Consider the following 20,652-nt stretch of genomic DNA (forward strand, 5'->3'; position numbering starts at 1 on the left):
TATATATACACACACACACATAATTTTACAGTAGTACTATATAGTAACCCTCCTTCCTCCATCTATAGGGGATATGTTCCAAAAACCCTCAGTGGATGACTGAGGCTGCAGATAGCTCTCATTTTACCCTTTAACACCTAAATTAACTTTACTGTAGAGTACTGTGCTTTCTCCGGCTTCTGTCCCTCTTCTCAGTGCCCCATACCCTACAAACAACACCCACCTCATGGCCCAAAACCTGTCCCAGTGAGTACCCAGCAGGCATAGGGAGACCTCCAACAGAAAGAAGACCTTTGCTACATTGGGTTCCTCCTCCCTCATCCAATGGTAGCCCCCTTTCTGCCTCCCTCCTTCCTCTAGAACAGGGGTCAGCAACCTCTTTGGCCATGAGATCCATAAACGTCACATTTTTTAAAATGTAATTTCGTGAGAGCCGTACAGTGCTCACAGTGCGCGCTCCTGTAACAGCGCCTGAAAAAAAAATTGACTTTATGACTCCCGCAGAAAGAGCCATACATTGCTGACCCCTGCTGTAGAATAACAATGGGTAATTAAAAGCATGGAAAACTCAGATAAGAGAGGATAAGTTGTACCTAAAAGAAAACTGAAAACTACATGCTAAAAAGAAGACAGAGGAAACTCTAGAAAATCAACACTAATAGAAATTGCAATGTAATATTAATTAAGGGATTTGGGTCTTTAATTTTGACTTTGTCACTAATTATGTAACTTTAATCTGAATACACTGATTTTTTTTTCACTATGAAAACAAGGGCATAATGTGGCATTTCTTAACCCAAAAAAGTATTATTAAGATAAATGAAGCACAATGGAGCATTTTGAGTTCTCAAGTAATCTGGCTCCAAGTAGCTAAATAAAATTCCCAATTTTAATTTTAAAATTCTAAGGTAACATGTTTAAGCAGAAATACAAATCTTGAATACCCGTCTTTGATTCAATGAGTATATACAGCAAGGAAGTAAAAAAAAAAAAAAAAAAAGAAATGGATACACATACATATAACAGATAGAGACATATATGTACACACATTCTTCTTATCAACATTTTAGTGTCAGTAAAAAAAAAAAGAAAAGTTTATACTCATGTACTAGAGAGTATGTAAATAAACTAGTAAATAAATTTAATACTGTTTTACAAAATGAGAAAAGAATTGAGAAAAATGGAAGATTTGTATAAATCAACAGAGGGAATTAAGAATAAATACATTTGACTACAAAAATGTAAGTGAAAACACTCTCGAACTCAGATTAACTGCAATGACAAATCTTGGTCAGAGAAAATAAATGAAGCAGTATACGCTACTATTTTAAGAGTGGAAATGTTGTTGTCAGGCCCTTTGTTACAGAATGAAGAGGGGTGAAATTAAAAAATGACTCATTTTTAAAAGAGGATCAGGGGGCAGCTGGATGGCTCAGAGGATTGAGAGCCAAGACTAGAGACAGGAGGTTCTAGGTTCAAATCTGGCCTCAGACACTTCCTAGCTGTGTGACCTGGGCAAGTCACTTACCCTTTGCCTAGCCCTTACCACTCTTCTGCCTTGGAGCCAATAAGAAGGTATGGGTTTAAATAAAAAAGAGAAATAAGAGAAAATAAAAGAAGTGGAAGAGCTCTGGCTGGGACCCTGAGACCTCAGTGAGACTATTCTCTTCCTGAGGTGCCATGGTATTTCCTCTCCCCAATCACCTGATCAACAGCCTGTGATGAGATTTTTATGCATTTATCTCAGATGATACTTGGCAAAAGCTCATTGCTGGGACCAAACTTGAAGCCTTTTCAGCTAAAAATATTAAAACGCCAGGCCTCTGTGTTTCATAAGCACAAACCTTTGAGAATCTCCTTCACGTCATTAAGACACAACATAGGATCATATGACTTTAAAAGGTATCAAATCTAAATTCTTCATTTTTAGAGATGAGGAAACTAATGTATAGAAAGGTAGATGACTTGCCCTGGGTCACAGATAAGAGTCTGAGGTGGGATTTAAACTTGGGTCTTCTTGACTTCAATTTTATCCCCTTTACAATACAAACCTAAACTGCAGGCAGGACTTTAGTAGGAGACTTGACAAGTCTTAAGGGAGCAATATTAAATAATGGATTGTTTTGAAATCAGGATAACCTGGGCTCAAATCTCACTTGCAACACTGACCTAGCAGTATGACTATGGACAAATTACTTAATTGCTCTGAATCTCAGTTTCCTCCATCTACAAAAAAGCAGGTAATAATGCCCACTGTACTGACTTTAAAAGTTGGCTGTACAGTTTATGCATGGAAAGTGCTTTTCAAACATTAAAGCTAGATATGGCTTTAATTTATTATTACCTGTAAACTTACAGGTATGACTTGGTTAAAATTTTAAGGATAATCAGTTTCAATTTAGTAAGATTTTGATGATGGGAGGGTCAGGGTATCTCTTAGAAAGTATCTATAAATACAATGCAAAATTTTATTCTATTTTTTATAAATTTTGGCAGAGGATGTGAACTGGGAAAAACTATGGGAATCTTAGTCCATTATTAACCTTCTTTTACCCTGTTCCCTTTTCTGATTAGTCAATAAGCATTTATTAAAAGATTACTATGTACTGAACACTATGATAGCATTGAGGATACAAACACAAACATGCACACACACACACACACACACAGTCAAAAACAAACAAATATATATATATATGAGAAAGGCTCATGTAAAAGGTGATAAGATTCCCACCCCCCTCACCCCATATTAAAAAAAGATACTTCATGAACCTGCGGGGGGAAAAGAGTTAAGTCTACAGCACATTTGGAGAGGGAAAAAGTTAAAATTTCTAGTTTTACCTGTGTACGAAGATTTAAAAGGCATATCTTGCCCGAGTTGATCACCTGCCTCACGGAATCTATACTGGTACCATACAAATTTTTTTCAAATTCACCATGTTCAATAAACTTTCCAGTAGCTACATCTGCTTCAAAAGCTTGTCGTGAAATAAAGTGGTAATCTCTGCCAGCTACTTCATTGTCTCGTCTACTCCGAGTTGTATCTAAACAACATTAAATATGACAATAGATAATATTAAACATTTTTAACACAGAAGAAAAAAAAAGTCGATATGTAAATGCCTGTTTTAAAAAATTACTGACTTTTAGACTAATGAATAAGGCTGAATAGATTATATAATTCTTATTTTCAGTGTCTTAATGTAAAATCCATTTTATGTCTAAAACTGACTCACTTTTAATACTTCCCTAATATCTTCCTCCAACAATCATTCATTATCTTTCTTTAAAGTCCATTTCCCTGAGTTTATCTACTTCATAATTCACCCTGCATGCTTCAAAGGACAGAAATCACATTTTGAACAATTATTGACCCAATCCCCAAAACCAAAAGGCAGCTTTTATAGTAGTTATTAAAACTATTCTGGGACTTAAATGAGAAATACTGTTTATATAGTAAGGGGGAAATTTAAGGGTATAGAAAATGAAAATTCAGTTAGTGAAGTTCTCAGCACCACATTTAGGGAAAAACATTTCATTCACTCTTCGAGAAATATTCTCTAAGTGACTTGGTTAATTATGGGGTATTTTTGAAATGCCTTTAAACTGAGATAAAATAAAAGCATTACTATTTTTGGTGAAAGCACTAAAGAAATCATGGGGGAAAATAACAAAATAAAGGAAAATGTGAAACTTACGGGGAACTGCAGCTGCAAACCGATCTACTTCATTATTCATAAGCCTCTGACGAAGTTCATTTTGGCCACAGTTCTGTGGGCCAATCAAGATGATAGGTCTTTTCCTATTTGCTGGCTGGTGATAGAGTGACATTTCCTCATAAGTTAGTATTTCTTCATTGTCATAATCTTTGGAAAGATAAAAATAATACATATCTATAAGTATGCAAGAATTTCAAAAGAGAAAGAAGCACACTTTCTCATCTTATTACTGTTGTGTGTGTGTGTGTGTGTGTATGTGTGTGAGAGAGAGAGAGAGAGAGAGAGAAAACGAACAGTATATTTAAATGGCATATATTCTCAGATTCACAGAATTTAGAACTGAGAGAACTTAAGATCATCTAGTCCAATCTCTTTCCATTTTAAAGATGTTGAAACTGAGGCCTAAGGTAACACAAAAGGAAGCCTTATGAAGTACACTACCAAGTGTCAAATGTGAAGTATGAGCCAAAGTCTTGATGATTAAAAATGTCTCTCTCTATCCACTATAATGGGCCATACAACCTTTTTATTCATACATGGCAGACTTAAGAACAATTAAATAAAAGAAGTAATCAGTGTGGAGGGAGAACAAAGAAAATCACTAACTTAAGACTGTAAAAAAAAAAAAAAAGTCAAAACTTTTGCTAGCAAAAGAAGCTGAGCCTAGGTAGGCCCCAAAATAGGAAATTCTAGATTTCTTGTGGATCTAGACAAAAGTAATCTTAGCATAAAGAATAGCAGAGAGAACTTAAGTGCTAGATATATCGAGAGAGGAGGGGGAAAAAAGAGCCCTTAAGTTCACTATGGTTTATAACTCTCTTTAAAACTGCAAACATTCTAAGAGTTTCCACTAGAGTCCAGATCAGTGGTATCAAACTGAAACAGAAATGGAACCTCAAACTGACTTAGAAAATCACAAATTAATATTGTCTATTTTGTATTTATTTTGTTATACATTTCCCAATTACATTTTAATCTGGTTTTGGCTGCATTAGGGAGTTCTGCTTGACCCAATGACCACCTGTCTGGTGTTTGATATCTCTACTTGCCAAAGAAGCAGAACAGTAGGAAGAATTATTACTTCAGGCATGGGTTGGGCTAGATCAGGCATTCTTAACCTTTTTTATGTCACAGATCATATTGGCAGTGTGGTAAAACATCAGAATAGTATTTTTTTTTCAGATTTAATTATTTTATTTTTTTAGATAATTTTTCCGTGGTTACATGATTCTTGTTTTTACTTTCCCCTTCACTCCCCTCCCCCATACCCAACGCGCATTTCCATTGGTTTTAACCTGTGTGATCAGTCAAGACTTATTTACATATAATGGATAGTTGCATTGGTGTGGTCATTTAGTGTCTATATCCCCAACCATGTCTCTGCATCAACCCATGTGTTCAAGTGGTTGTTTAACTTCTGTTTCCACAGAATAGTATTTTTAAGAAGCATAAATAAAATCACAGGATTAAAAAAAACAAGCAAATTATTTTAAAACTCAGTTAACAAAGTATTTTTAATATAACAAATCTGTGGATCTCAGATTAAGAACACTAGTGTAGATAAATGATCATTAAGGTTCCATCTAGCTCTCAGTTTCTAAGAATCTACTGTGTGTAATGAAAGAGTATAATTGATGACAACATAAGGAGATAACTGGAATGGATAGGTAGAATTCAACATACTACTCTAAAATATAATTCCAAGTTCTTGGGAGATAGCAGCAAAGGCAGAGAGAGCTAATGAGTAGCTTGATGCCGTTGATTCCATCACCAAAAACACAAAAACCATCAAAAACATTCTTATAAGGAAACAGCAAAAGTAGATTCTCTACATTTTCTACCTGCAAAATTGTAAGCCTGAGAATGCCTTCCCTCTAAACTATCATCAACTCTACTTTCTCCATCCCTATTATAGGTGGGAAATAATGAATAGAAAATTAAAACATGGGGCATACATACATAAGGAGATTATAATATTCTAAGATTTTATTTATATTTTCAAAATGCTTTACAGTAGTTATTTAACTGGCATTGTACCAAATCATACCAGTCAAAAGTTGTCTACAAAAGGCAGTTGGTGGCTTAGTGGATAGAAAATCAGGCCTGCAAATAGGAGAATCTAGGTTCAAATATGGACTCAAATACTTCCTAGATGCGTGACCCTGTGTTGCCTACCTCTTACAAGTCTTCTTCTTTAATATTAATATCAATTCTAAGATGGAAAATAAAGGTTTAGTTTAAAAAAGTTGTCTAAACCTTAGAGAATTAAATATTCTTGAGATTTTCATTTTGCTAAAAAATAAACCAAATCTTACCAAATACAATTTTGCATATGGTATCAACTTTATATTGTTGAACTTTTGAAAGTATTAAATATTTCTAATAAAATGCTTTAACTTCGATGAAAATATAATTTCTATATTGTTTCTATAATTGTTTAAGTGTGGACCTGTGACTTAAGGGAAAAAACCAGAGAGATTACTGTAATAGTAATGTAATGAACTGCAATTTTGGAATCTTTAGTTTTCTGGGGGACATAGAGGATGATTCATGCAACCAATATTTTAAAAAGGTGTCAGTCCTAGCTGACAGGGGTCCTACCCAAGGCTAATCAAACAAGGAATGGAGTAATACAGCAAAGATTTATTTAGAGGAAAAGAGGAGGCAAAGGGGAATGGGAGGCAAAGGCAGTAGAACTGGGGAGAGCCCAAAACCTGTGGATGGCTAGGGGACAATCTTTTATAGGGTGGTGATCTGGGATGAGGTTATTTGTGTTGTCTCTACTGGTCAAGTTGTGCTTATTTTGTTTAAGTTGATTCGATGGCCCTAAGAGGGTTAGGAACCTCAGACCTGATGGTCAATGATGTGGGAGGTTATTTGTTGAGGCCTGATAGCAAAGTCCTGATATTCTGCCCGATGCTGCTATTGTGGCAGTTCCTGTCCCAGGCTCAAGCAGGTGCTGGGAGAAAGAGAATTTGAGGAAGGGGGTTGGGAGGTGGAGTGGGTTGGGTTGGGGTTGGGGGTGGGGGAGGTGAATGGTTGTGTTAGTCCCAGGGTCTATCAAAAGGGACTTAAAGGGAATAGGTTAGTTCTCTACTATGTCAAACAATCTCAGTATTTTAACTTTATTTAATGTAAGGAAAATTAAAGGCCACTTTCAAACGAGAAAGCTCTTTAAATTAAAGTAGGAGATTAAAGACTTACCATCATTTTTATTGGCATTATATAAAACTTTTTTTCTTTTCTTCTTATTCTTTTTTGCACACCACAATTTTCCTATTGAAGAACAAAAAAGGAATATCATAAATAATAGTGTCACCTTTATTAAATGAAGGCTACCAATTTCAACCAAACAGTTCAAATGCATTGATTTTAATTTTAAACTTTTTTATTTATTACATTGTCTCATTCTACAGAAAAATAATTTCCAGGCAAGTCTTCTGTCACTCTCAACTTAACACATTCCAAGAAGCAGGACTTTAATAATCAAATATATAGTGAGAATACTGTCTTTAACAAGGGTTTTGACAGTATTTGCAGATTGTTCAAGACAACTCAGTGCTTTATCTACTACATTTTTCTTCTTACACTGTGCACTGCAAATCTTGAGTCTTTTGATGTGAAAAATTTCTTGACAACACAAATTAAACTTAGGCCATACATTAACAGATATCACTTCATAGAATTTAAATCCTAGAATCTTCTATTCCATTGATGTCAACGATAAGTATTCTACCTGATTTTTCGGGTTCCTTGTCTTCTTCTATAGTTTGCTTCATGGCTTCTCTTTGTTGCTGGAAGCTTTTCCCTTAATTCGATAAAGGGGAGGGGTTGAGAGGAAGTAAAACAAAATGAATAAAATGAAATAAAATAATGGAGAGATAGTTATAAGACTTTTTCAAACTACATCCTATTTTCAAGGAAAAATGCTCTAATATTATAAAAACCAATTATTTGATAACTTCTATCTCAGTTTCAGGTGCATACATTTCATAGATATATAGATTTTAAATTCTGACTGAGTACTAATGAACAATATTAAAATAGACTAAATAGTTCCAGTAGGAAGAGGTTAACTTTTTTTATTGTGTCAGGCAAAACAAACTGTTTGTTTTTTTTTCAAAATGCTGACAAATACTTGCAAGCTAAATAAACTTGAATTTAACTTTTCAAAATGATATATGGGCATCTATATGAATAAATATGAATATTCAACTCATATTCAATTGCTATATACCATTTTTTAAAAATACACATACACATAAAAACATAAAATACTGCTGAATCCTGTTAATTACATTTATATACCCTATGTAGGGCTTAAAAAGTCATTCAAAGGCCCATTACTATATTTCCCAGAAAATCTAATTCATATTATTAGAATATTTTAAAAATTTATTACTGAAATTATAATTATGAAAGTATTATAGTTCTATTTAAAAGTATTTTTAAAGTATATAATTCTATATTAAAGTATTATATATTTCTATTTTTCTTCTTTCAGTCATTTACATCTACTCAGTAAATTTTGAATTCTTAAAATTAAAACTACTACATATGTTTTCATATATTAAGAAAAATAAAATATTTTTAAAAATACTTCTTATTTATCTGATACAAGTTTGAACTAAGATTACTGGGACAAATAAATAAAAAGGAAATTCTATTTTGCATGATTACAATGATTAAAGGTCCCTTAATGGCATAATGACAAAGTAAAAGTAAATAGAACAAAATATAATTCACAATTCAGTCTCTAGATTAAAATAACCAAATTTGCCATTTTTTCCCATTTCATTTCATTTGAGACTTAAGCTCAAAAATAATGAACCAAGCAAATGAGCTAAATAGAACAGAAACAAATACCTTCTTTTATAACTTAGTAGTAGTATCAGAAGATTAGACAAGAAACAAGAAGCTTGTTTGTTTGCTTTTTTGTTTTTGTTTCCTTCGCTATATCTTACCTGGAACAAGTCCTGCCAGAGGTTGATTATCTTCATCTCCTTCTCGGTAGGCCTGCCACCAGTTAGGATCTTCTTGACTTATGATATGAAGTATATCTCCTTTTTGAAAAGACAAACCTAATTCTCGGCAAGGAACATAGGGGTCATCAGAAGGATCATAATCAAAATGAGCTTTCACATGTATCTAGAAGACAAAAAAAAAAAAAAAAAAAAAAAAAAAAAAAAAAAAGACATGAAAGGCAAATATATTATAGCCAAGTCATTAATCAGGAGAATAATCTCAAAAATCAAAAGGGAAAAATTAAAAAGTAAACACAAAGAAGTAAAGTTCAGTAACATCATAGTTTTCACTCTCTGTCTACTGTGCTCATACATATTCAAAAGAGCCCACAATGGCTTACTCATGTACTAAAATCCCTGAGAGCATGAACCAAATACTATAAGTCACAGATGTTCTTAACACAAGGAGGATCAAAAGGGACGAAGAAGAAGCAATACTTTTCTGCTGAAACATATGGTTCTATAGTAAAATAAGGATTTTAGTGCTTTTTAAATTTCGCTAAAAAACTATCTTTGCTAAAACTGATAAGCTAACCTATCCAGATATCCTTTTCAAAGGTATATTTCAAAGGACTGAAACATTCATTAGTGGCTACCATCTCAACTTGTCTGAATTTCTTTCTTTTTCCTAACCCAAGAAATCTCTAATCATGAAGTATGAGAATTGGTGGTGATGCAACAGGAAAATTAGAGTCCAGAGCCTCCAAGCTACAACAGGACCCCTGGTTTCTGGCAATGGCTAGGTTTTGTTTTGGTTTGGGGTATGTTTTTTTTGGCATACATTTTAAATAATTAATTTAGAGTATTTTTCCATGGTTACATGATTCATGTTAGTTCCCTCCCCTCCCTGAGCTGACGAGCAATTCCACTGGGTTTTATGTGCATCATTGTTCAAAGTCTATTTCCATATTATTAATATTTGCACTATATTGATCATTTAAAGTCAAAATCCCTAATCACATCCCCACTGAACAATATGATCAAGCATATGTTTTCTCTTTTGCATTTCTACTCCCACAGTTCTTCTGAATATGGGTAGCGTTCTTTCTCATAAGACCCTCTGAATTGTCCTGGATCGTTGCATTGCTACTACTAGAGAAGTCCATTACATTCAATTGTGCCACAATGTATCAGTCTCTGTGTACAACGTTCTCCTGGTTCTGCTCCTTTTGCTCTGCATTAATTCCTGGAGGGCATTCTAGTTCACATGGAATTCCTCCAGTTCATAGTACAATAATATTCCATCACTGCCAGATACCATAATTTGTTCAGACATTCCTCAATCAATGGACACCCCCTCATTCCCAATTTTTTGCCACCACAAAGAATGCAGCTATAAAAACTTTTGGTACACATATTCTTCCTTATTATCTCTTTGGGGTATAAACCCAGCAGTGATATGGCTGGATCACAGGGCAGGCAGTCTTTTAAAGCCCTTTGGGCATAATTCCAAATTGCCCTCCAGAATGGTTGGATTTTTTTTTTTTTTTGCCACAACCACTCCAGCATTTATCATTTTTCTTTACTATCATATTGGCCAATCTGATAGGTGTGAGGTAGTACCTCAGAGTTGTTTTGATTTTCATTTCTCTAATTAAGAGAGATTTAGAACACTTTCATGTATTTATTCATAGTTTTGATTTCTTTATCTGAAAACTGCCTATTCATGTTCCTTGACCATTTATCAATTGGGGAATGGCTTGATTTTTTTGTACAATTGACTTAGAGCCTTATAAATTTGAGAAATTAGACCTCTGTCAGAGGTTTTTGTTATAAAGATTTTTTTCTCAATTTGTTGTTTCCCTTATAATTTTGGTTGCATTGGTTTTATTTGTACAAAGCCTTTTTAATTTAATGTAATAAAATTTATTCATTTTAAATTTTATAATGTTATCTCTTGCTTGGTCTTAAATTCTTTCCTTTCCCATAGATCTTACAGGTATACTATTCTATGTTCGCTTAATTTATAATTTCCTTCTTTATATTTAAGTTATTTACCCATTCTGAATTTATCTTGGTATAGGGTGTGGGATGTTGATTGTGTTATTGGAAATTTTGAGGTCTTTGAACTACATTTCCCATGAGCCCACTGGCTTCCTGTCGTTACACACTGATGTAGACAGGGATAAAATTGAGGGGCTGGCATTCCCAGTTCTCTTGGCTTCCTATCATGTCAGTGAATGGCAGGTTGCTTGAACAGCCTAAGCTAGCATGGCATGTGGCTTTATTTTTTAGAGATTACTAATAAATCTTACAAAAATATAATATTTTTAAAGTTATCATTATATATTCATTTTATTTTTTACAATCAAGGCAACCAGAAGTTGGAGAAAGAATTCTTAATTTTTTAAAATAGCATAGACAAATTTAGCAAAGCCATGCTGCTGCCCTGCTCAACTCTTGCTGATAGCTCCAGCTGCCTGTTTCTGCTGCTTCTGTTCCTGATCCTTCAACCTCTGGCTGCCCCTCCCTCCCTGGAAGTGGAGCTCCTGCCGCTCCCATCCCAGACCCTGGCCGTTCCTGGAGTTGCTGATTGGAGCTGATCTCTAGAGGCTTGGAAATTATAAATCCATCCTTTTCATTGGGAACAGTCAAGTCCTTACTCGCTGCTTGCTGCTTGCCTTGGAAACCGAGGTGTGTTTCCTCTCAATAATTAGCCTCCTAAAGGGCTTTTACCTGAGGAGAGCTTCTAACTCTAACTCCCTGTCCACATGGCTGACAGCACAAGGCCCCTAGCGTTTTTTCCCCAGGGGGAAAGGGGGAGGAAAGTTACTCTTCAAAACAGTAAATAAAATGGTGAACATGGCCTGTCCTATCAAAGAGCAATACATTACCTATTTCAAACAGATTCCAGCTGTGGGATGTTTTTTCTTCCTACCATTCCTGGGTGCACTGTTCCTTGTGATTATCTTGCCTGAGATTCAGGGGAGAAATTCATCTCCCTACAACCCATTGCCATTTGGGCCTACCCACGCTATAAAATATATCCAATTTGGGATTCCTCCACACTTTGTTCAGCCAGGAATTCTCCCTCACTATGGGAGATCCCCGATATCTGACAAATGAAATCTGAATGGTTGATTTATATGGGGGAGGGGAAAAAACCTTAAAAGAGATCTGGAAGTTTATTGATGTTAACTATTTTCAGTTTATTTCCCTCCATAATAGTAAACAAGTCTACTGGAATTGGTAAAAAAGGTTTTTGACTGCATTGCTGGTACCTTGTTATTTGCTATATTATTGTATTTGCTGATTTTTTTAAGGTTTAAATTTTTTTAAGTTTATCTGTATTAATCTAATTAATATCTATTCTGTTATATGATCCTTTATCTACAGATATCATTTCCCTATGATTTTACTGAATATCATATCATTGTAAAAAAGCCCATAAGTCTTATGCATCCCTGGATCTGTCATCTCAACTATCAAGGCCACATGTTGCCTTAACAGTGTTTTATTCTATTGTGACAACTGTATAGAACCTTTGGAAAATTTAATGACAAGAATTTAAAGTAATTTAAAGTCTTCAGGGGCGATTTTTAGATATCTAGTATTATTTGCTTGCCTCTGAGTTGTTCGTAACAAGAAATAAGGGTCCATTGGTAGTTGAAGATATGTGCTATGGCACTATTTTATTTCCCCACTTCTGTATTCATAAAAATGTAATGAATAAGAAATGTGAAGTGATTTTCACTATTTAATTCTCTGCTCCACATGAGATGGGTGGGACATTTTGGAAATAGGTCTATAAACTGTTACATTCCCATACCAAAGGGAGTAAGATGCCTAAGAGGCTTAGTTACCCTGTAATGGGTTATAATCTAATTTGGGAGGTATGAAGGATTTTCTCTTAAGTCTAATAGCTTTGAAATGTTCTTTATATATTTGTAACTCTTTAGCTTATTCTATTTTTCCACCAGAAGGATCTAGACTTCCTGGTGACATTTTAGACCCAAAAAGTTTTTTTTATCAACTTTGTGTTTTTTTTCTAGGCTCTGCCACATCTTGGATGATGGCAGTAATATATTTTGTTAAAAATATCTCAGCCAAGGTTGAAAGATTTGCCATACCTATAGAATTTGTGACAAGTATACATTTTTTAAATTATCACACAGTAAGTGGCTATGTAGAAACTCATGTGAATCCTATATGATAGTGGATTTGTTTGCTATTTGCATTAAATGTGTTATTATAATTTTGGGGAATTTTTCTACTTCTTTAAATGAGCATTATCTACTATATTACTGTTTTTATAAATCTATTATTTTGTGAAAATCATTGACACTCACAAAGTGGATCATGGCCAAGTTTTAAAAGAAACTGGATCTCATTTTGGGTGACAAACCTTTGTGTTCTAGCTCTTCTTGGCTGACACACTGTGTCCCTGATTCTAAGGTATATATTTCTGATTTTTAAAACATTCTTTTTATTATTCTTTTTCCTTGTATGTGCAATATAGTATTTGGGTTTCTTTTTTCCCTCATTAACACATTATCGATAATCTTTTTTTTATTTTACAGTAATAAGTTTAACATAAATATATATTTGTTATGCTATTAATGCATACCAAAAAAGCTCTAGACTATGGAAACCTGCCATTTATTGATAAATGTTATGGGACTATGATTAATGTTTGTGTCTGATACCAGAAGAAGGGAACAAAAGAGCCATTATAAAGTGCCAAGAAGTACAAGGTCAAGGAGACTAACCAATCCCAATGGGAATGATGAGAATCTGTACAGTGTCTAGAAGCACAAGGTCAAAAAAAAGACCAAACCAATGCAGGTAGGATTGATGAAATTCTACGCCAAAACAAGAGGACTTGAACTTATTTAGGGTTTGAGGTTGCAGCTGTTCTGACATACCTTAGGAGGTTAGCCTTCCCTGAGCCACATCCTAGTCAAGTACCAAAGGTTGGCTATCATCCTGGCTCCCCCTATCCCTGAGAGTGAAGGTAAAATCAGACTAGCGAATGACACTTCCCTTTCTCAAAAAAGTCTCGTCCTTTTTTCTCTCTTATAATGTGGCGAACTTTCTGTTCTCCTGACTACTGAATGGGTAATTGCATAATTACATAAATCACTTTAATTGGGCTTTAATTCAAAGACCCGTTATAAGTTTATTTTTTCTTTACTTACATTTTTACACATAAGTCTTTGACATTTTATATTTCATCCATTAAGTTATTTTTTTCTCTTTTATTTGGATTTTTTTATATTTTTCGATTTCTTTTGCCAAATGATTCATATACCCCCCCCTCCCTTAGCCGATCTGGGTATGTCACTATCCTCCAGGGGTAGGGGTTGGGAGTGGGGGGGAATGTGTTATTATTCTCTTCAGGGGGAATGTATTATTATCCTATAATAAATTCTTTTGAGAGTAATTTCAGGTTTTAAAGTTATTATTATATATTCATTTTATTTTTTACATGATCTAAACCTAATCTCTCCCATACTGTTTTTCAATATTCCCCGCAGTTTTTGTCAAATAGTGGGTTCTTGTCCCCAAACAATGGCTATTCTATTAAGGGAGCAGTACAGTTGCTCTTATCTCACCATTCCTACTTGTCTACTGATGCTGAATTGCAGTAGTCCCACTAGAGGCAAAGACTAAGCAAAGAACATGGGCTTGGGGACAGCAGAGGACAGACTAATGCTAGATCAGGATCCATGGGGAAGTTGGCAGCAATGATTCAACTGTGACCCAATCTGTTGGGCCAGGAAACATAGATGGCAGCAGTTATGAGAGGTAAAAGTGGCATAGTTGAAGAGGGCTAAAGAAGAAACAACAGCTAAGGAAGCAATATAGAAAATTAGGAAACCTAAAAGATAACTTAAAAAATATTTACATTTAAAAGTTAAAATTTTGTTTCTAAGGGGCAGCTGGGTAGCTCAGTGGATTGAGAGCCAGGCCTAGAGACGGGAGGTCCTAGGTTCAAGTCTGACCTCAGATACTTCCCAGCTATGTGACCCTGGGCAAGTCACTTGACCCCCATTGCCTACCTTTACCACTCTTCTGCCTTGGATCCAATACTCCGTATTGACTCCAAGACGGAAGGTAAGGGTTAAAAAAAATTTTTTGTTGTTGTTTCCTCACCAGCCTGCAAGGATTGAGAAGCTACTGGTGATGGTAGGGGCAGATGAAGGCTAAGGAAGAAGCAAAATCAAAGAAAGGTGATGGTGGAAGACAGTAATAGCTGAAAAGGTGCCTGGCCCAGAGTGCTTGGAAAAGTGACAATCAACAAACTTTTACCAAGTATAAGGCATTCGAAAACAAAAGTGAACAGTCCTTGCCCTCAAGGGCCTTATGATCAAGTTGAGGGAGGCAACATAAACATATAAAAATGTATACAATTTACACAAAAAGTAGATTTAATTTTGAAAGCAAGCTTCTTGGGAAGATGAACAAAATATTCATAAAGAATGTGGCAGAAGAGATGACAGAAATTATGAAATTTTTAGATCAGAAGTTTTTTACAGATCTGAATTAAGATTAAAAATTGGAAATCAATATCCTAAAGTATCTTTGGTTTTATCTCTTGTAACTGCCTCCTAAACTGGTCTCTCTGTTCTAGTCTTTCTCTTCTTTAATCCATCTCTTATTAAAACTCAATCACCATCTCACCAATTCAGAAGTTCCCTTCAGACCATGACCTTTCACCTACTCATTTTTTGTGAATTTTATCCATGTCCTCCCCACAAAATTCATCACAGGAGGTTTGTTCAACCTTCTAATGGTCTTCTCCTTGATTTCTCTAAACACTGGAAGAGCATCAGTGGAACACACTTGTTGTCCATCTACTATCTCTTTGTTCTCACCACATGACCAGACAATCTTCTCTGTCAAACCTTTTTTTTTCTCTCTTGGATAAGCATATTATAATCTATAATCTATTACATATTTATAACAAATTATATGTGCTATGTTATTGATGTGTCAAAAAAAAAGCAAGTAAAAAAAAAAAGAAATTAAGGCATTTCAAGTAATATCATGATGTATCCATTTTAACCACATCAATGAAATTAATTAATTAATTGGTTAATGGAATTAATCCAAAGAGGTAAAACTGCAGATTTTGGTTCTTTTGTCTTTTAAAAAAAATCTTAAAAATATATTTTAATTTAAATTTCCCCCCAATTACATGTAAAAAGCTTTCGACATTTAAAAAATAATTTTTAGTCTCAAATTCCTTCTCTCCCTCTCCCCCATGCCACTGCTGAGATGGCAAACCGTCTGATACAGATTTTAAATGTGCAAACAAATAAAACATTTCTCCATAGTATCCTTTTGTGAATGGAAATGCAAACAAAAAAAATTAAGAAAAAAAGTGAAAAAATATTGATTTGATCTGAAAACATATGGTAGAATCTTTTGGAACTCTTTTAGATCACGGTATTGCTGAGAATAGCTATTCACAGTTGTAATTCTACAGAATTACTGTCGTTGTGTACTATGTTCTGATTCTGCTTATTCTGCTTCAGTTTGTATATGTCTTTCTAGATTTTACTGAGCTCTTCATGCTCATCATTCCTTATAACACAATAGCATTCCATTACAATCATATACTAGAATTTACTCAGCCATGCCCAAATTGATTGGTAGCCTTTCACTTTTTTAATTCTTTGCTACCACTAAAAGAGCTTGCGTAAACATTTCTTTAATTAATGGTGATTTTTAGAGCCTTTTTCTACATGACTAAACAGAGCTTTGTCTGGAACTATCTATTCATATCCTATAATTGTTTACCAACTGGAGAATGATTTGTATTCTTATATATTCAACTATGTATTTGAGAAATGAGGCTCTTATAGAAGCTTGTAAAATAAATGTTCATTATGATTACTGTGCATTATTCTCTAACCTATTTCCCCATTTAGTTTCTAACTACCACATTTGCCCTCTTTTCCATCAATTCCACCCCACTCATATTATACTACTTTTCTATAGGGTAACATAAATTTCTATAACCGATTGATTGTGAATGTTCTTTCCTTAAGGAACCAATTCTGATGACAGCAAGGTTCACATGCTGTGCTCTCCTCTCCCCCCTCCCTCATCTTTCCCCCCATTTTAAAAGCTTTTTCATAGTTCTTTTATGTGAGATAATTTAGTCCATTCTATTTCTCCCTTCCCCCTTCTCCTAATGTATTCCTCTTTCTCACACCATAATTTTTTAATATCATTCCATCATATTCAATTCACATACATGCCCTCTGGGGCACCTGGTTAGCTCAGTGGATTGAGAGCCAGGCCTAGAGATGGGAGGTCCTAGGTTCAAATCCGGCCTCAGACACTTCCCAGCTGTGTGACCCCTGGGCAAGTCACTTGACCCTTTGCCTACCCTTACCACTCTTCCACCTATACACAGAAGTTAAGGGTTTAAAATAATAATAAAAAAAATTAAATCACATAAATGCCCTCTGTCTATGTAAACTACTTCTAACTACCCTAAATAATCTAAAATTTCTTAGGAGTTACAAGAATCATCTTCCCATATTGTCTATTAACATTTAAACTATACTGAATTTCTTCTTGACCTGAGAGTTCTGGAATTTTGTATAATATTCTTAGAAGTTATCTTGTTAGAATCTCTTTTAGTAACAGGGCAGTTTTCCTTAATGATATCTTGAATGATAATGACTGAAATCTCTTTTATTATCATTACTTTCAGTTAGTCCAATAATTCTTAAGATTATCTCTCCTCAATTATTATTTTCCAGGTCATTGCTTTTCCAATTTTTTCATTTTTTCATTTTTCAAACTTTGTATTTTGATGTCTCATAAGAGTCATTAGCTTCCACTTGCCCAATTCTAATTTTAGGGCATTATTTTCTTTAGCAAGAGCTTGTACCTTGCCCAATTCTAATTTTAAAGAGTTCTTTTCCTCAGTGACTTTTTGTATATCTTTCTCCACTTGGCCAATTTCTGCATTTTTAAGAATTCTCCTCTTCATTGGGTTTTTTGTGTCTCTTTTACCAATTGGCTCATTGAATTTTTTAAGACATTAATTTCTTCAGGTTTTTTTTGTGCCTTCTTTATGAAGCTATTGATTTTTTTCAAGATTTTCCTATCACTCTCATTTCTTTCCTCCATTTTTCTTCTACCTCTGATTTTGAAAATCCTTTTTGAGTTCCTCTAAGAATTCTTTTTGAGCTTAAGAGCAATTCATATTTTTCTTGGAAGCTTTGGATATAACAGTATTTATTTTGTTGTCCTCTTCTGAGTTTGTGTTTTGGTGTTCCTATCACCAAAATAACTTTCTCTGTTGAGTTTCTTTTTTGTTGTTGTTCGCTCATTTTCCATCTCTTTTCTTTTAACTTAAAAAAAACTGTTAAAGAAGGGAGCACTGTTCCAAGCTTCAAGCTTTTTTATGCAGTTACCTTAAGAACTAGCTCTGTTTTCAGTTCTTCCAAGTGGTATGATGTAAGGAAAGGTATGTTTAATACTCTCCCAGACTGCGCTCTGGTTTGTAAACAACCACAAGCACTCTGTTCCAGCTTGGTCATAGTTCCTGCCTTGGTGAGCTATTTTGTGCTCCACTTGTACCGCAGTACAATAGATCTTACAGGTTAGCCTTCTAAGGTGTTTTGGGCTGTAAAATTATTTCACCTCATCTTCTAGTGTGTTATGCTCCCCCAACGATTCAGTTTGAGGCATTATATCAGTTGTTGGGAGGGTAATTTAGTAGAGATCACTTGGGTCTGTGTACCTTCTCCACCATCTTGGCTTTACCACCAAGCAAATCTTTCTTTTAGTATACATGTGCCACTCAAACCTTTTTTTAATGACATCCTTTATTCTCACCTTTGTTTTCAAAGTTCCTCACTAATTTTATATTGCTCTCTACTTACAACCACCCTATAATTAATGCTTAATTTTAGTTCTTTGAAAGAATTATTCAAGGTGTTACTGCTGTTGTACACAAAAGCTGGTGAAATGTTTGTGTTGAAAAGATGAACCACGATCATAGGAAGCCCAGGAGCCAGTATTGCAATTTCCTTAAAACAATCCAGCCTGTTCTGCTCCTTTTAACTTCCCTACTTTTTATGTATATTTTCTAAATTTGATACACATACTGCTATGTTAAAGACAGGCTCTGTGAATAAAATTCTTTACCCATTTAGTTTTTCCTGTGTATATGGAGTGATTAAACTCCTTGGAATGATTCTAGACCTCTTTTAAGAGGTTCTGCACATAATAAACATTGCTATTTTCAAACCAGAACATGGGGGAAAACCTCATCATCCCTAAGGAATCCTTCCTCAATCTAGATTCTGTGTGGTATCTCCTACATTACACTTCTGAGAAGCATACATCTGCCCTGTTTTGTACTTTGCCTGATGTTTATTATAGAGCAATGATTCCCAAAGTGGGCGCCACTGCCCCCTGGTGGGTGCTGTAGCAATCCAGGGGGGCTGTGATGGCCACAGGTGCATTTATCTTTCCTATTAATTGCTATTAAAAAATTTTTTAAATTAATTTCCAGGGGGCTAAGTAATATTTTTTTCTGGAAAGGGGGCGGTAGGCCAAAAAAGTTTGGGAACCACTGCAGGATGATTGATTTTGCTATATAGATAGTTGACATAGTGTCTTTATAGATAGATACTATCTATAAAGTAGTGTTTTTATCTACTGTGGAACTCAATGATTTTTAAAATCAACATTCAGAATGTTCTATATTCTTCAAACATCTGTTATATGGTAAATATGATTTTGTTTTTGACTATTATTTGGGAAAGTCTTATTGTTCCCTATTATTACATTGATCAAGGATAACTTCAATTAAAATATGGATAATATTCATAAAGATTTTGCATAGATGAGAAGGCATCAAAATTTATATTCATTGGTATTTTGTCATCTTTTTTAATTTGTGATATAATTTTGGAAAATCTATTTTTCATATGTTTGTAGTGTTCTTTCCTTTTTTATCCTTGAATGGTCATGGTTTGACTCTATTTAGCTGGGTATGTTGCTAAGTTTAACTTATGCTAATCTTAAATCTCTGCTCATTTTTCTGTGATTTTGAAATGCCACTTTTAATGATTTGTCATTCTTCTTCATAAGATTTTACAAATAAGTTTATCTTTTAACCTAATATGTACTATGGAAGCCATCTGTCTTAATTTGTCAAATAAACCAAATGTTTTCTGATTAAGGCACTTCCTGGGTTATTTTGTTCTCCTTGATGAAGCAATTATTTACACTGTTTTTTTTTTAACTTCTGGAAGAAATGCTGCAATTCCTGTTGTTCATTTTCCATTTTAATGATTCAACTCAGGGTTAAATTTTCTTGTGTACCATATTTTCCTTGATAATACTTTCTAATTATTTATGAGAAATTCAATGTCAGGATATAAGCACAGTTATTTTCATGGTGGTCTTATTAAAAATACACATCACTGAACAAATTGTGGTATATGATGGTGATGAAAAGATAAGAAATGATGAATCAATGGGCTTCTATAAGAACTGGAAAGACCTACATTAAATGATGCAGAGTGAAATAAGCAGAACCAGGAGAATATTGTACTTAGTAACTGAAACATTGTGGGATGGTCAAGTGTAACTGACTTTGCTACTAAAAGCAAAGCAATGATCCAGGACAATTCTGAAGGACTTTATGAGAAAGAATGCTATCAACATCTAGAGAAAGAATTGTGCAAGTAGAAATTCAGAAGAAAACATGATCTGAGGTTTTGGTTTTAAAATATTACTCTATTACAAAAGTGATTAATATGGAAATAGGTTCTGAGTGATAATATATGTATAACCCAGTGGAATTGCTTGTCAATTCCAAGAGTGGGGAGGGCATGTAACCACGGGGGAAAAAAAATAAATAAAAAACCTTATTATTAATAATGTGATACTTGATCACCAAATAAGTCTGAGGAAATAATTTTTCTTAT

At 34.3% G+C, this 20,652-nt stretch overlaps 1 protein-coding gene across 1 annotated transcript in view; it reads right to left on the minus strand.

The window, feature by feature from the left end:
- The window catches only part of PALS1 (protein associated with LIN7 1, MAGUK p55 family member), a 53,577-nt gene that overhangs the window by 3,515 nt on the left and 29,410 nt on the right, over window positions 1–20,652 (minus strand). The window contains exons 6-10 of the mRNA XM_044659959.1: window positions 8,684–8,867; window positions 7,456–7,527; window positions 6,924–6,995; window positions 3,699–3,866; window positions 2,842–3,044 (exon numbers count right to left, since the gene is read on the minus strand). Coding sequence (XP_044515894.1) covers window positions 2,842–3,044; window positions 3,699–3,866; window positions 6,924–6,995; window positions 7,456–7,527; window positions 8,684–8,867 — 699 coding nt within the window. The remainder of the gene's footprint in view (window positions 1–2,841; window positions 3,045–3,698; window positions 3,867–6,923; window positions 6,996–7,455; window positions 7,528–8,683; window positions 8,868–20,652) is intronic.

This window comes from Gracilinanus agilis, chromosome 2, assembly GCF_016433145.1.
Source record: "Gracilinanus agilis isolate LMUSP501 chromosome 2, AgileGrace, whole genome shotgun sequence".
Taxonomy (NCBI): domain Eukaryota; kingdom Metazoa; phylum Chordata; class Mammalia; order Didelphimorphia; family Didelphidae; genus Gracilinanus; species Gracilinanus agilis.